General features: G+C 38.0%; 1 protein-coding gene across 1 annotated transcript in view; it reads left to right on the top strand.

Moving 5' to 3' along the window:
• The window catches only part of NCAM2 (neural cell adhesion molecule 2), a 602,380-nt gene that overhangs the window by 454,532 nt on the left and 130,905 nt on the right, over positions 1-16,943 (top strand). Inside the window, exon 13 of the mRNA XM_006162056.3 lies at positions 10,222-10,395. Within this exon, the coding sequence (XP_006162118.1) occupies positions 10,222-10,395 (174 nt within the window). The remainder of the gene's footprint in view (positions 1-10,221; positions 10,396-16,943) is intronic.

The raw sequence follows: 16,943 nt of genomic DNA, 5'->3' as shown, positions 1-16,943 counted from the left end.
TTTTTTCTCTATAGGGCGCATGCACTCGCCAGACAGACAGAGAGAGACATAGAGACAGAAAGCGAGAAATCACCCCTCAGGGGGCATGGTCATGCCGCAATCCCTTCTCCTCCATTCTCCTCTCGGGATCTTGGGCACGTACGCACATGCGCCCGGCGTGAGTTTTAAGCCACCGGGTCCAGGACGCGAACCGCGGTCGACTACGTGGGAGTCCAGCGACATAGCCATTATGCTAACTGCTGGTTCCTGAGACTGCATCCTTTTCTATAAATGATGGGCAAACTTTGATTATGATCTGTGGATTAGATGGAAATTTATTTTTTAAAGAGCTCATGTAAGAATGTGTTTGGTTTATAGTAGACACTAAAATCATTATCATGTCAACTTACTTTAAATAATTCAGGTTAAAAAATTACTTCTACGGGACTAACACTGTGACCTACTGGTTAAGGGAGTTGTATCCCGGATGGTTTATGGTGTGGTTCGAATCCCAGCTCAGTGACTTGAAAAGCATGCTGGGCATATGTATATGGGTGTCCAGAATCCTGACAGGATAAATAAATAGAGGAGAATAGTTAGAGGTGTGATCACACCCAGTTGGAGATTACTTTCTCCTCTCAGTTTTTGTCTTTCTCTAGCAAGCACATACTCTTCTGATAATTAATGAGAGAGAGAGAGAGAGAGAGAGATGCCTGTGTCTGATAAACCAGAAAACCAATGAATAGAAGCCTGAGAGATGAAATATCAAGGTGATAGGTACAGATATACAAAGCTGTATGCTGTCACCAGGTGGCACCAGCAGTTGGAGACTAGATGCCTCAGTCATGGGAGTGTTTCTGAGCAGTGTTCTACAGTAGTAATTGCAAGACCTATCTGGAAAGACTGCTGTGAAGCTTGAATAGTTAATACATTTTAAGCACCCAGCCAAAATGAAATAATAATTTTGCTTATTCTGGACACTATATTTCTTTTACATAATATAAATTTTCATTTGATTTTGTCATTTTCCTTAATACTTACCCAACATCTTTTCTTCACAAACAGCTGTTCAAGTGTGGTCTCCCATACTCATGCTTCAAACTTGATTTTTTTTAACCTCAGTTCAGGACTCTATGCATATACCTATAAATCTCATCTTTTTAACCTACTTAAGGTCTTTCAAATCCAATATTTTAGCTCTCTTTTCAAGTTTGATTTAATTCAAAGGTATCATAAAATAATCTTCTGTATTTTCACCCAAATCATGGATAAGCTTGTATTTGAGAATACAGACCAGTTTAAAGGCTAAGCTGGATCAATTGAACAGAATTATATATTGATTAGATATGAAATTACAGTCAATTTACTGGCCCTTGTACTCAGACCATATCTTATCTAGACCCTTGTTCCAAGAAACTTGAAAGCAAGTTAAAATTAGTCTACTCGAAAACATGCTTTCTTCAATAGAATTTAAAGCCAAGTTTCTGTTACATGATCAGTTTTATGATCTAACCTGGCTGCAGTTCTGATTGGAGTTCTTGAAGAAGGCTTTCAGCAGGTTTCAACTTTTGAAGAGGGTCTGAAAGTGTGAGTAGAAACAGGTACAGTGAAGAAGAAAAGGAAAGATGGAAAGAATCAGGATGACACTTATACAGAAACACTTCTCTAAAAAAGTGCGAATTGTTAAGAATTGAAACATTTAGGCTAGCTTCATGACATAGCATTAATACAGTGTTCAAGAGAAGCCAGCTCCCACATAGCACCCACAATTTGAAGGCCCAGTTTGATCATCCTGAAACACATCAGGCATGAACGTGGGTTCCCAAGATCCAACAGGCTAAAGGCTAAGAAGAAGGGACTTGAAGAAAAAAGACAGAGAGAGAGAGAGAGAGAGAGAGAGAGAGATATCAATAAGATAATAATTTAAATTTAATCACCGGAGAAAACTAGATGAGTATTGAAGTGGAAATGAATTTATGGGGATTCACATGTGTTAGAGATTGGCTTTAATGTTAGAGTAAGATAATTTGTCTTAGTCTATTCTAGTCACTCTAACAAAATACCTTAGACTCTAGCTTGTAAACACAGATAGTTAATTGCTTACAGTCCTAAGGACTGGAAAGTGCAAGAGCATGGTCCCTACAGATTCATTGTCCAGTCAGAGCCCATTCCTCAGAGACCATGCCTGCTGTGTTTTCTCTCATAGTAGAAGGGGAAGCCATGCTCCTTTCAGCCTCACATCTAAGCCCACTCAACCCAGTCATGAGGGTGGAGAGGACTCATGACTTTATTACATCCTTAAAGTCTCTACTGCTTAATACTATCACATTGGGGGTTATGTTTCAATATGAATTTATGAAACTGGTTGGGAACAACTAATATTCAGACCACTGTACCAAAGAAATAAGAAAAAAAAGTATACAAAACATTATTAGAGACAAGATAGCTGCTAAGAACAGAAGCAGATCAAACCTGTGCTACCGAAGATGCCAGTAATTGACGGTAGCCCTCTGCCTGCCATGGTGTTACTGAATCTAGAAAGTTAAGTTACTTATATGCCATTAATATTTGGGACTTTTATCAGACAGATATTGATGAAAAAAAACGAAAAGAAAGAATATATTGTAGAAAATTAAGTAGTTATAAAATCATTGTACAGGCAGAGAAAACAGGAAGAGATGAGACAGATCTCAGTCTTGACTTTAAGGTGACAAAACAGTAAAAGTGAGCTCCTGATGTCAAATCTGCAACTGCTAGTAATCCCTCTCTGCTGCTATCCCAGTCACCCCACAGCAGAAACCATCAAACATTATAAGTGAGGAGTCCAGCTGCAACTCTCCTTCACATCTGCCAAACTTTTATCCATGGTATGCACATCCCTGCAACATGCTAAACCATATGCATGTGCCTCTCATCCCAAGTTGCCTATGTGATGCTTTAAACCATAAAAGCAACTATGCATAATTAAGATCTTAGCCACCCATTTGTTAAGGTAAAGAAAAATAGCATATGGCATCAGGTGGTAGAGTGGTTAAGAAACTGGATCCACCATTGCAAAATGTGGCAAACTACAGAGTTTGAGTCCCAGACAAGGTGACCTGAAAAAACGTACTCTTTGTGTGTGTGTGTGTGTGTGTGTGTGTGTGTGTGTGTGCACCCAAAATCCTGAGAAAAGAATGGAGGATTGCAGTATTGCCATTTCCCCAGCATGGTGATTTCTCACTTTTCCTTTCACTATCTTTCTCTGTCTCTATCTAGTGAATGCACATGCCCTATGGCAAAAAAAAAATGGTGTCTCTCAGGAGCTGGGTGTGAGGGGATGGGGATAAATGAGGAGGCGTTGATCAAAGGGCACAAAAGTGCCAACTCTATGTAGCAGCAGTAAAGCACCTCTCAAGAGAAGCTGGATTTCAATTGGCCACCATGGTTAGAACTCCTGGCGTGGTTAGCTTTAAAGACCCTGGGCATATGAGAAAGCACCCAAAATCCAAGGGACTGGAGAGTTGGAGCAAAACAATCAAGGCATGACTAGGCCCTGTGGAGAGTGCTTCTCTCTCTCTCTCTCTCTCTCTTTCTCTCTGACTGTCCCTCCCTTTCTCTTTCTTACTCTCACATATACCTCTCTGACTGTCCCTCCCTTTCTCTTTCTTATTCTCACATATATATATATGAGTGCTCTATCATAAATAAAGGAAAATAAAAGGGGTATAAAATTGCAGTTACAGGACCAGCAGTTGGAATAAAGTCTCTCTCGCTGAACTCCCATGTAGTCAATCGCAGTTCGAGTCCTGGACTTGGTGGCTTAAATTCACACCAGGTCCGTGTGCATGCATGCCCAAGATCCTGAGAGGAGAACGGAGGAGAAGGGATTGTGGCGTGACCATCCCCCCTGGGGGTTGATTTCTCGTTTTCTATCTCTCTGTCTCTCTCTGTCTTTCAGGTGAGCGCATGCGCCCTAGCGCCCTATAGCAAAAACCTCTCAAAAAAATTTTTTTTTTGTTACAAGATGAGTAAATTATGGGGATCTAATGTGTCTTTTGTTAGCAATGCTGTATAGTATATTTAAAATTTACTAAGAAGTTTGATCTTAGGTGTTCTCACTACACACATATATAATGATATGAGGCAATGGATATGTTATCTAGCTTGATGGTGGTGATTATTTCTTCTTAAAATGGGCTCATCAAGCTCTCCCTTGCTGTCAAATTATATTAATTAGCTCTCTGCTTTTCCTTACACCCTAGTATGTTTGGATGTGTACTTTGAAGATTTTGCTTTGTATAGTGAATTTTACTTATTTATTTACTTATTTATTTTCTTTTTTTGGAGAGGTATTTTTGCTATAGGGCACGTGCACACGCCAGAAAGACAGAGAGATACAGAGAGACAGAAAGCAAGAAATCACCACCCCAGGGGGGATGGTCACGCCACAACCCCTTCTCCTCCATTCTCCTCTCGGGATCTTGGGCATGCATGTACATGTGCCCAGCATGAGTTTAAGCCGCCGGGTCCGGATCTCGAACCACAGTCGACTACGTGGGAGTCCAGTGACATAGCCATTACGCTAACTGCTGGTCCCGTGAATTTTATTTTGAGATGATTTTCTGTTAGAGAGTGGGAAATAGCATTTGTTATCTTTTGAGTCTGCTTCTAGTCATTGAGATATGTATCTGATTATTGCCCACTTTCTTCATAATACTTAAAATAAACTTTCTCTTTATTTCAATGTATTTCTTTAATTTATCAGCATTAAAGTCAGAGGAGCAACTTCTTCCATTATTCTTTTACCTGCCATGCAATAAAATTATCAACAAGAGATACTTTTTAAAATTTTCATGTTTATACTTGTGTTTGTTTGTTTTTGAGAGGTTTTCACATTGGGGCACATATGGTTGTGAGGGGTGAGGCGGGAGGAGAGATGAACACAGTGAGAGGGTAAGTGAGAAATAACCTCCAGGAGGGATGGTCATGCCGCAATCCCTTCTCTTCCATTCTCCTGCCGGGATCTTGGGCACACATGCACGCATGCCAGGAGTGAGTTTCAAGTCCCTGGGTCAGGGACTCCAATCAGCCATGTGGGTGGGAGTCCAGTGACATAATTGCTATAGCATCTGCTGGCCCCCAAATTTATACTTTAATTAAACTGTGATTTCAAACATATGGATAAATATCAAAATGTTTATCTGCATTATTTGTATTCTGAACATAATTTTAAGGGTAAGATAAGGGAGAATAATATTTGTTGATATCCAGTGATTTATATTCATCAAAATTTACTCAGCACAACAAATTTACTATTGCTATTATTGTCACTATTTTGTTTAAGAGGAATCTGATACTCAATGAATATAATTAACTCCAGGTCATACAGTGACTCCAGAGATTGTTCCTGACTCCTAAATCTTTCACCAGCTCTTTGCTATTCTACACAGCTTAAATATCTGAGCTGAACATGGATATTGGATTTATTACCTACCATTTGAGTAAAACATTACTTAATGTCAGTGGATACAGAAGAATGTATTCCAAGGATAATGGTTACTAGACCATCTACATTATTTTGTAGTCTCGTCTCTACCTGATTGACCACTAGCAATGGGTACTATTCTAACCTCCAGCACAGACACAAAGATACTAATGTTTGAAAAGAATAAAGGAATGATCCAAGGTTGCGGTTGACGAAAGCAGCAAGACCACACCTGGGGTCCATAGATTTTGACAACATATCCAATCTCTTAATCCCACACTATGCATACATAATCAGAGAGGGGTAGTTATACAAATACATGCTTCACAACTGTTCTGTTCATTTATCCAAGTGATGGGTACTATTCATTAACTACTGGAATGAAAAATACGAGAAAGCAGTTTAGAAATATCTACTACGAATGAATGATGCACCGTGTGTGGAACTGAACATCCATAACCCCATTGGAAATATTGGGTCTTGTTTAATCATCTTAATAATAAGCTCTTTGCCTTGCATACACCTAGTGACTTAGATCATTCGAGATCTTGAGTGGAAGACTGCAGAGCCTGAAATTAATGCTGTAAAGAGAATGCAGATTATGAACATCCTTCTCAGGAAAGTGATGTGATTACTACAGTGGCTCTTTAGACAGATTGATTTTGCATTTGTGTGATGTATCTATTAAAGTTTTTGTGAGACATTCAATAGAAAAGGAAGCCCAGAGCCACTAATGGCAATGTAGATTGAGGCAGACAGGGCCAGGATTTGGGAGTTAACAGAGGAAATGGAAAGGAAGAGAGAGATACAAGAATTATAATGCAGAAATGATTAAAATAGTGTGGTGACTAATTGTGATGTACATAAGAGACAGGAATCAAGGATGAAGGCCATTAGAAAACAATTAAGAGAGTAAAGAGAATTAGACATGCTGATTCTGGACATAATGGGCTTATTCAGAGGAACATTTTGTATCTTTGTGTATTGTTTTTACTGAAATGTTTACTTAATCACATATTTCCTGAGAACTGAAAATATTGATTGCTTTACTCGGCGTTACATGTCTGTTTATGTATGTATACATATATTTGTGTGTATGTGCATATAAAATATATGTCCCTTTCTCTCCGAAAAGACAATTTAGTAGTCTACTGGTGGTAGCACATATAAAATCAGCAGATTATAAAAAGTGTTTAGGGAGAGACTAGAGCAGCAAATCAGAAACATGACTTTTGTTCTTAATCAGGTTACAGAAAGAAGAGTGCAATAGCAAAAATAATAATATGAATGCAATAGTAGGATAAGAGTTAGCAGGTTTGAAAGTAGACTGTATGGGTAGAAATGGATAGACACTGGCCCATGTTTAACAATGATAATTTTGTGCTAATAAAAAAAAGGCTTTTCTTTGTAGGTGCACTCTGTCAAGGTGCACAGTTTGGTGAAGTGTAGATCTCAAAAGTCAGAGTAAGAACAAAGGGTCATGGACCTGTGCTATTTTCAGAGGAGAGCAAAAGAGGACAGTCTGTTTCATCGAAACTCAGTATATATTACCTTTACTTTGATACATGTCTCAAAAATGAAGATTTTAATTCCTGTGGTGTCTAGTTCTACCTGGAGGCCATTAGAGAATCATTCAGCATGAATTTTGTTTAAAGAGGTTTTTGCCTTGGGCCATGTTCACTCACCAAGGAGAGAGAGAAACAGAGACAGTGAGAGGGAAAGTGAGAAATCACCCCCTGAGGGAATGACCACACCATGGTCCCTTCTTTTCCATTGTCCTCCTGGGATCTTGGACACGCAAGAACATGCACCTGGGCATGATTTTCAAGTCACCAGGTCTGGTACTCAAACCACAGTAGGCTACTGGGACTCCAGTGATGTAATCGCTGCACCATAGACTGGCCCCATCAGCATGGAGTAAAGGCTTGCTTGTTTTATTAAGGGCAATCTAGGTTAATTTGCTTTCCTCCTCTGCTGTGGATGAAACCTCCAGTTGAAAAGACCTGCAGATTAACCTAGAAATTAAAGAAACATGAACACTATGTGAATGTTTGTGCATGACTGTATAAATACATTATTTAGGTGACTTAGAATTTTATTTCCAGGTAAGATTTTAATAGTACTCTGACTTTTAAGCATATCAGTATTTTACACTTTTATTTCTGAACCTTAGAGTTATCTACTTTATAAGCTCTCTAGATAATTTACAGTTACTAATTAGAGCTGAAATATGTACTGTTGCATTGCATTACAACATTCACATCCAAAGGCCATAAACCTGTCCTCCTGGCTCTTGACCAGTACCATTTATAAGGCATATATTTTATGTGATATACAGTGTTCTTTTTTAACTCTGGCAAATAAAGTACACTTGACTTCTGACTGCCATCTCAGATTCTTTTATATGAATGATTGATGGGTAACAAAATAAAACTTTACATGTACTACATTTTTTTCAATTAAATTTCATATACATACGTATATGTGTGTATGTGCATAAAATAATCTGTCTAAAATGCCCAAGTCTGTTACTTTTTCTACATTTTAAAATTATGTAAATGCAGTATGAAAAAGGAAAGAGATTGAGAGAGAGAGAGAAATTCCTTTAATGTTTAATGTACCTCTAAGTCTTTATGTATCTGGAGTACAGATTTCATTAATTTTCACACTGGAATTTTTTTCTTTTCTTATTTTATACTTCCACTTGTTCTGCTTTTGAAATTATTTTTTAAAAGACGTTTAGTATATTAGAAACTAAAATAAGGTTCATCTAGGATAACTTATTGAACTTCAAGTAATATAAGTATTGAATTGATAGAGTAATAAAAATCAGAAGGATTTAATAGTTACTTTTTAAAATAAAAGAAGGACCAGCAGGTGGTGTAATGGTTACGTTGCTGGACTCCCATGTTGTCAACTGTGGTTCAAGTCCTGGACATAGTGGTTCAAAACTCACACCGGGCACATGTGTGTGCATGCCCCAAATCCCGAGAGGATAATGGAGGAGAAAGGATTGTGGCATGGCCATCCCCCCTGGGGAGCAATTTCTCACATTCTGTCTTTCTTGAATAAAGAATCTTAGTCTTTAAAATAAATAAATAAATAAATAAAATACCAAGATTTTCATATCTTTTTAAAAAGCTTACTTTAATAAAAAAAAAGGCTGACTTTAATTAAATGATATATAAGTAAAGTTAGAGAAAAACAGTTTGAAGGCAAGCAGGTGGTGTGGTAGACTCCCACATGGCCAGCCGTGGTTCAAGTCCAAGATCTGGTAGCTTGAAAAATCACTTTGGGTGCATGTACATGTGTGCCCAAAATCCCAACAGAAGAATAGAGGAAAAGGTGTTACAACATGGCCATCCCCCATGGGGAGTGATTTCTCATTTTCCTTCTTGCTGTCTCTCTGGTGGGTGTAAGTACCTTATGGCAAAATCCAAAACCCAAAAACCAAAAGAAAAATCCAAACAAAACATTTTGCAGTTCTCTTTGATTTTTTTTTTTGTTTGTTTTGTTTTCAAGTGGGATCTTTGCTATTGAGTATGTGTGCTCACCAGAGAGACAGAGAAAGAGGAAGCAAGAAATCACCCCACAGGAGAGATGGCCATGATACAACCCCTTTTCCTCCATTCCTCTGTTGGGACTTTTGGGCATGCATGCCCACACACCCAGTGTGAATTTCAAGCTGCTGGATCCAGGACTCAAACTGTGGTCGGCTCTGTGGAAATTCAGCAATATAACCATTACCCCAGCCGCTGGTTCAGTTTGCAATTTTTTTTAAGTTCAAAGTACTACTTTTTCTTTAAACTAACATTTGACCAAAGTTAGTAATATAATTTCAGTTTTCCTAAGGAATTATCTATAGTGAATATTAGGTTTATTTACTCTTATATTTTAATTACCACCTCTCTCTCCCTTTCTCTCTAACATACGTAAACTCATTTTCTTGAACTTAAATAAATTTTTTATATTGTATAGACAATGCAGAAATAAACATCCCATTCAATAATGAAATTTGATAGGTCAGCATATAGCATAGCAATTATGTTGCTAGACTCCCACATGGTCGACTGTGGTTCCAGTCCCTGACACAGCTTGAAACTCACACCAAGCATGTGTGCGTGCATGCCCAAGTTCCCAGAGGGAGAATGAAGGATAAGAGATTGCAACATGACCATTCCCCGTGGGGAGTGTTTTCTTTCTCTCTGTCTCTCTGTCCAATGAGTACATATGCTCTATAGCAAAAGCTATCTGTAAAAAAAAAAAAAAAAAAAAAAAACACAAAATTTGATATTGTATGTTTTACTACTTGCAGCAGTAATTTAAAAAATTGACTCATGGGAGTCCATCAGGTTACGTAGTGGTTAAGGCACTGAACACCCACATAGCCAACCGCAGTTCAACTCCCGGACCCAGTTGCTTGAAACTCATGTTGGGCACATGCGCATGCCTGCCCCAAATCCCAAGAGTAAAATGGAGGAGAAGGAATTGTGATATGGCCATCCACCCTGGGGGATAATTTCTCTCTTTCTGTCTTCATGGAAAGTGCACACACCCTAAAAAAGTAAAAATTTCTCAAAAAAAAAAAAGTCTCGTGGATACTTTTTTGCAATTGAAAGACATCATTCTGCTTTTAATGTAAACTTTGTAGTTCAAATATATTAAGCAATATGGAGCCATTGTCCTTCATTACTAATTCTTATAGTACCGTAAGTCCTAATAATGGCCATCCGCATTACGTGGGTTATGATTATTTTGTGTCTATTACTTTATAGATGTGCCATCCAGTCCCTATGGCGTGAAGATTATAGAGCTGTCTCAGACCACAGCCAAGGTTACTTTTAACAAACCAGACTCCCACGGAGGTGTGCCTATTCATCACTACCAAGTGGATGTCAAAGAAGTGGCATCAGAAACCTGGAAAATAGTACGCTCCCATGGAGTTCAAAGTGAGTCAATGATTTCAAATTGTGTTGATGAAGCAAGCTTGTCTTCAGTATATCTGTGTAACTAGCTTTTCACTTTCCTAACATTTGTTTCTCTCAGGTAACTAGTGCTAGAGAGACATTTCCTCTGCCTGTTCTCCCTGAGAAAAACTTTCATACACAGTAAAATCCTGAAAGTTTAATTATGGAAGAAATAAAAGTTACTTTAAAACATTTTTTGAAAAAAAAAAATTTGCTCACATAATGGATGTGACATCTGAAAATAATGAAATGTACACTTGTTTTTTTATTTATTAAAAGTATTTCTTTCATAAATAAGTGTGAAAGTCATATGACAAAATATAGGTGACATATGCATTAATGAAAATTATTTACAAAATTCATATCTTCAAAGATTTATTTCAAAATTATTATTTAAAATCTGTCTTTACTACAAGTCATGTCACTGAATAATTGACTTTGTGGATTTTGAGATGTTATTTGAAACAATTTAAAGAACCTCATTTCACTTAGATAGAATTTCATCGTATTATAAAAATATGTTTAGTTTTTTCATTATAAAAGAACAAATTAAATTAGAACATAATTTTTAAAATTACCAGTGTTGAACTCTCGATCACAATGTAGAAATACTCTGAACAGTCCAAAGGGATAGCATAAGAGAGTGAGGAAATTGACGCTCCCTAGAGTCTGTCCTATGAGAACTGCATCTTAACTCCGATATACATGTTCAGGAAAATGTGTGAGCCCTTCTGAGAAGAAAGGAGACAACTGATCCTGGTAAATGTGGAGAGAAGACAAATGAAACCATTTCATCTCACGTGTATGCACATATGCTTTTTTTTGCCATTTTCACTGACAGTAACTACAGGTTTTAGGTATGAAAGTTAAAAATAATCAGTCACCAGTGACTTACCATACACTTCTAGTGATGTCCCCAAGCAGATGAGAACTTATTATTTCTTTTAATGATGAAATCTTCAGATAATGTTCTTTGTGACATGCCATATGGTTTGGGAGAGATTTATAAAAAAATGAATGAGTCAAGAACTGGAGTAAAAAAAATTAAGTTAGAAGTTGGGATAATACAGGGTTTTGTTGGTTTGCTCAAGGAACTGAAAATAAAAACTAAAGAGAGTGGTAGATCAGTGACAGAAAGAGTAAATGAAATATTTCTTATGCTGCAGAATACTAAAAGCCTGTTATCAAGGGCAGCCATGAAGAAAAACAATGTTAAATCTTAATATTATAGAAATTAAACATAGCACAATGCCATATCCTACGTCCAAACCCCTGGGGAGAAGATTGATAGACTCTCTCAAGACATTACATAGCTGCAACTCCATGGAGATTTTATAATGGCCCTAGTCTGGCCGTATTCATCAAGTTCGGAACCTTCACTTTGTACCTTATATATTTTTCAGAAGTAGATTTCTATATTTATAAGACTGACATTTAATAGCAAAGCACACTTGTTTATTTACAATGAGAATCTACTGCCTCAGAAATACAAATATTCAATTCTATGTGATAAGTACATTCTTTACGCTTCGATAGTATTAGGTAGGAAACGAAATGTGAGATAGAAATTTGTTTGGACAAGATATCTAATGGCCTCTGCTGGGATAGTTTAAGGTGCACCAATGAGACCAAAATACTCAAAGTCTTGTGGTTGGGGCTTTCTCACTGTTATTTGAGGGAAATATCTGCTCACTACTTTTATCTATTGTTTCCATGGCTGATTCTTCTTCCATAGAGGTATTAATTAGTGCCTTAAATCAGGTTACTGGGACCAGCAGGTGCCGTGGTGGTTAAGGTGCTGGACACCCCCACATGGCCGACAATGGTTCAAGTCCTGAATCTGGTGACTTGCTTTCTCACTTCCTCTCCCTCTTTCTCTGCCTCTCTCTGGTCATAATAAAATAAATGAATAAATAATTTTTTTAAAAAAATCAGGGTACTAGCATGTGGCCAAACCATTGTATTATCTCAACTCAGTAGTCCAAACATGATATTTTTAAAAATCTAGTTACTGCTTTAAGTTATTTTTAAGTTATTTATGTATTTCTTCTGAAAGAGAGAGAGATTCCCTTCAACAGGATCTTCACACCGTGGTCCACCTCCAGTCCTAACCTGCCTGGGCACTGGACATATTCTTGTGGCGTGTTCTCATTCCCATGTGGGTACCAGCTGCTTTGCCACTGTGCCACCATGGTCCCAATGTAATTATTTTTGAATCTCCCTTTCTGTTATTGAATAACATCTTTGGAAAGCAATACAGATTTTTGGTTAACTTCAAATGCATGCATGAAGAGACAGTTGAGGTATACATGCATTGTCTAAAACCTATAGAGTCTGATTTAGCACTTGTATTTTCTGTGACCCCTGTGAAAACTGGATCTTATCCTTGGAATCCCAAAGTTGGCATGAACTACATATTCTCTTGGGAAGGGAAGAGGATTCAAATATCTCTTATTTTTCTAGTGCTGTGGTCATATTTCAGCTGTCCCTGGCATCTGTGTTTCCTGTAGGACAGGCATCTAATACCTGCTCCTTGGGTTATGGAAGTGGTGGTAAAAGCACACCAGATGGCTTTTTGGAGAGTTTCCTAGGATGAGATGCTGCCTTAGTTGACCTCCTTAGACACTGCCTCACTCATGTCTTACCAAATTTTCTTTTAACTGTAACTGTAGCCCATCAACTTTATGTAATATCTCTTTGACCCAGAAAAAAAAAATTCATACCTTTGCTAAACTAAAATGTTAAAACCTATATAGCTTCACAGCTGACTTCCTTCTCCAATTCTTTTTCTCCACTTCAAAGAGACATATAAAACAGAAACATTTTCTTTTTTTTTCCTTTTTTTGGAGAGGTTTTTGCTATAGGGCACGTGCACTTGCCAGGCAGACAGAGAGAGACAGAGACAGAAAGCGAGAAATCACCTCTCAGAGGGGATGGCCACGCCGCAATCCCTTCTCCTCCATTCTCCTCTCGGGATCTTGGGCACACACGCACATGCACCCTGTGTGAGTTTTTTAAGCCACTGGGTCTGGGACTCGAATCGCGGTCGACTACGTGGGAGTCCAGCAACATAGATAGCCATTATGCTAACTACTGGTCCCAAAACAGTAACATTTTCTGTAAAATCAAAAGCCAAGCCAGCCAACTGGTGATGTGGTGGTTAAGACAGCTGAATCCTGCATGACTGACTGCTTAGTTAGACTTCCAGACTGGATAGCTTGTAAAACACGGTTGCCATGTGTATGTGCATTCCCAAGGTCCTCAAAGAACATAGAAATGAAGGAAAAGGAATTGCATCATGACTTCCCCTGTGGGAGTTGCTTTCTCACTTTCCCTCTCTCTTTTTGTCTCTTTCTGGTGAGCGCACATGCCTTGTAGCAACTAAATAAAAAACAAAATCAAAACCAAACAAAAACACAGAAGGCCAAATGAGGATATAATTGTCAGATACATCTCCATCCCTTGTATCAAAACTGCAATGGATTATGTTTACCTCATTGACTCTCTTCACTTTACACAAAGGGGACAAGCCATCACTGAATCCATCCCTGAGTGGAAGACTCACTTGCCTGTTATGGCTTTATTCCCAGTGTGCATGGAGTTGAGAGTGCTGTGGCCAGATCTGCACATTCAGTTCGGCCTCTTCTTACTCAGCCATGCAGGAGGTGCCTGACTTCTTTGAAATGGTTTAGTATTTGATGTCTTTTTCTCCTCTTTATTAATTGTCCCAGTTGAATATTTCAATAGAAATATGCTCACTCAATTCTCCCTAAAACTTTCTATTTTGAGACTGGTTCTATTTTAACTACATACATATATATATACATATATACATATACATACATACATATATACATATACATATATACATACATGCATATATGTATGTATGTATATATGTATAAAATCTTTGTAATAAGAGTTATTTAATGCTGAATTTACTCTTGATAACTTGAATAACAAGGTCAGACCCTTTTGTATACAAAATCCCATGTTTTTAAGAAAACCCAAACCAAGCTGTTAAGCATTCCTTAATGTAACCTCTTTATTTGGATAACAGACATGAATATAAATATGGGACTAAAAAGAAAAGTTCAATAAAATGGGTAGTCAGGGAGACAGGTGAGGTAACTCTATTGGTATCCCTCCTAACATGCCAAGATAAGATGGAGGTAAGATGTCTTACATTTACTCTTCCTTTAGTAAAACAATGCAGCACTTTTGTAATGATATACTGAAGATAATCATTAAAATAACAAATTAACTCTACTTGTAGAAGTATGAAATATAAAGTAAGTAATCAGTTTTCTTTACTCTGAAATTGATCATTTTATACCAATGATTTGATTGTTAGAAATGTAACAAATTTTCACTTCAACTTTCTACCTTAATAGAGATACTTTCATTGAGTCGCTATACTTTTATTGAATCACTATGCCCTTTACAATGATGTTTCATTCTCACTCACATTTTTCTCTTCAGACAGATATCGGGCCTTTTAACACTGTCCAGCACTGCTCTTTCACCTTGAGCCAACTATGATGTGCTTTTACTGTAGCTTCTTTTTTTTTTTTTTTTTGGAGATGTTTTTGCTATAGGGCATGTGCACTTGCCAGAAAGACAGAGAGACAGAGAGAGATAGGAAGCGAGAAATCACCCCCCAGGGGGGATGGCCACATCACAATTCCTTCTCCTCCATTCTCCTCTCGGGCTCTTGGGCACGCACACACACGCGCCTGGCGTGAGTTTAAGCCACTGAGTCTGGGACTCGAACCTCAGTTGGCTACAAGGGAGTTCAGTGACATGGCCATTATGCTAACTGCTGGTCCCAACAGTAACTTCTTGAAAGCACTCTCACACTAAAATTCCCTGTTCCCTCAGAGTGACTGGCAAATGACACTGTACTATTATTATTATTATTATTATTATTATTATTATTATTTGCTTAATCAAGCTCTACAATATTTAATATGGTATAGATTGTACTCAGTGTGTTATAGCTCTCTGACAGACCTAAAATGCCATGTCAATCTCAGTATTTCAAGTCCTGAAAGCATTTTAGAACAGAGGAAATATTGAAATTTGGTAGATGTGGGAGAGTGGAAAGAATTATTTTATATCACTTTCTGATTGAGTCTTTATAAAATGAATTCATTGTCCATCACCTTTTAATAAACATGTGTCTATGGAAGCATCTTTTAAGTGGAGACTTAAAGATGTTCATTAAAGATCAACACTTTTGAAAAGATGGAGGAAGAAGCAAAGTTGGGCAGAATTGACCCAGCCTGGTGGCACAGTCAGTGGCAGACTAAACTGCATTGCTGTAGCCTATATGGTTGGTCACAGGTTCAAATCCCTGGGTTGGCCTGAAAACATGCCAGGTGTATGTATTTATTTGCATGTTCCATAAGCTAGAGGACTGCGGGAAATGGACTACAATGTGATGGGACTCTACTGAGAGTTCTCTATCACTCTTTCTCTTTCTGTAGTGTGCATAAACATGCTGGCTGTCATAAAGAAAAATAAATTCATCAAAAAATTGGGTAAATAGTAGTTAAACTATAATTCAGGCCCAGAAATCCTCAGGCAATGAGATAAGAAACTCTAAAGAGAACATTGGCAGGGCTGGGAGGTGGCATGGTGGTTAAAGTTCTGGATTCACACATGGCTGACTGAGGTTTGAGTCCCAGACCTGGCGGCTCAGTCTTCCTCTGATGAATGAATGTGCCCTATAGAAAATTTTAATAATGATAATTAATAAAATAAATATTTCCTATTAAAAAGGAGAACATTATTCATCTTGGATAGACCACTTCACATTTGGTGGACTGTTAATGAGCACCATGATATTATGACTTGGTGTCCATAACCGGAATAATGGGTAATTCCAGGCAAATAGTCATAAGGTCTGATCTTAATCCTTTGGTCAGTCCAGTCATTCCTTTTTTATAAAGGCTCAATACTGCAATACCATCTCAGGAGATGTTTTTTATTATTTTTTATAAAGTATACTATTCTTCACTACATATGGTCTTAACCTTCATCAAGAAACCAGAGAACATCATTGAAATCTGCCACTGGAGTTTACCACGAATTCCACAAATTTATTCCAACTCTAATCATGCTCACCAGATCAAGCAATGATTCAAGTGGCAGGGATGTTTGACCCACTGCTTCTACCTGTTTCAAAACACTTTCCCGCTGCTGTCCCACTCACAGCTTGGGGGAGCCTTTTGTAACACTTCCTTGAATGTGCTACTCTTTTCTCTATACGTTGCAAAAGCCTTCCGATCACACTCGTTAGTTATGCCCTGTATTGTCACCATATCGTACACCCTTGGTATCTTTCTCTGCTTTGGTGTCCACTGCTCCGGGTATCGCTATCCTATAGCAAACACAGAGATGGACTGAGGGCTGCAAGCAGTTCTGTAGAAGGAAGTGGGGCATAGATAAGGCAAAGGAAAGGTGGACTGACTGAACTGGAGCCTGACAGTGGTTCAGCCACCTGATCAAAGAACTCTGGAGTGACA

Source organism: Tupaia chinensis, unplaced genomic scaffold, assembly GCF_000334495.1.
Source record: "Tupaia chinensis unplaced genomic scaffold, TupChi_1.0 Scaffold139612_1, whole genome shotgun sequence".
Lineage (NCBI taxonomy): Eukaryota > Metazoa > Chordata > Mammalia > Scandentia > Tupaiidae > Tupaia > Tupaia belangeri.
This window is presented reverse-complemented; position numbering and strand designations above follow the sequence as displayed.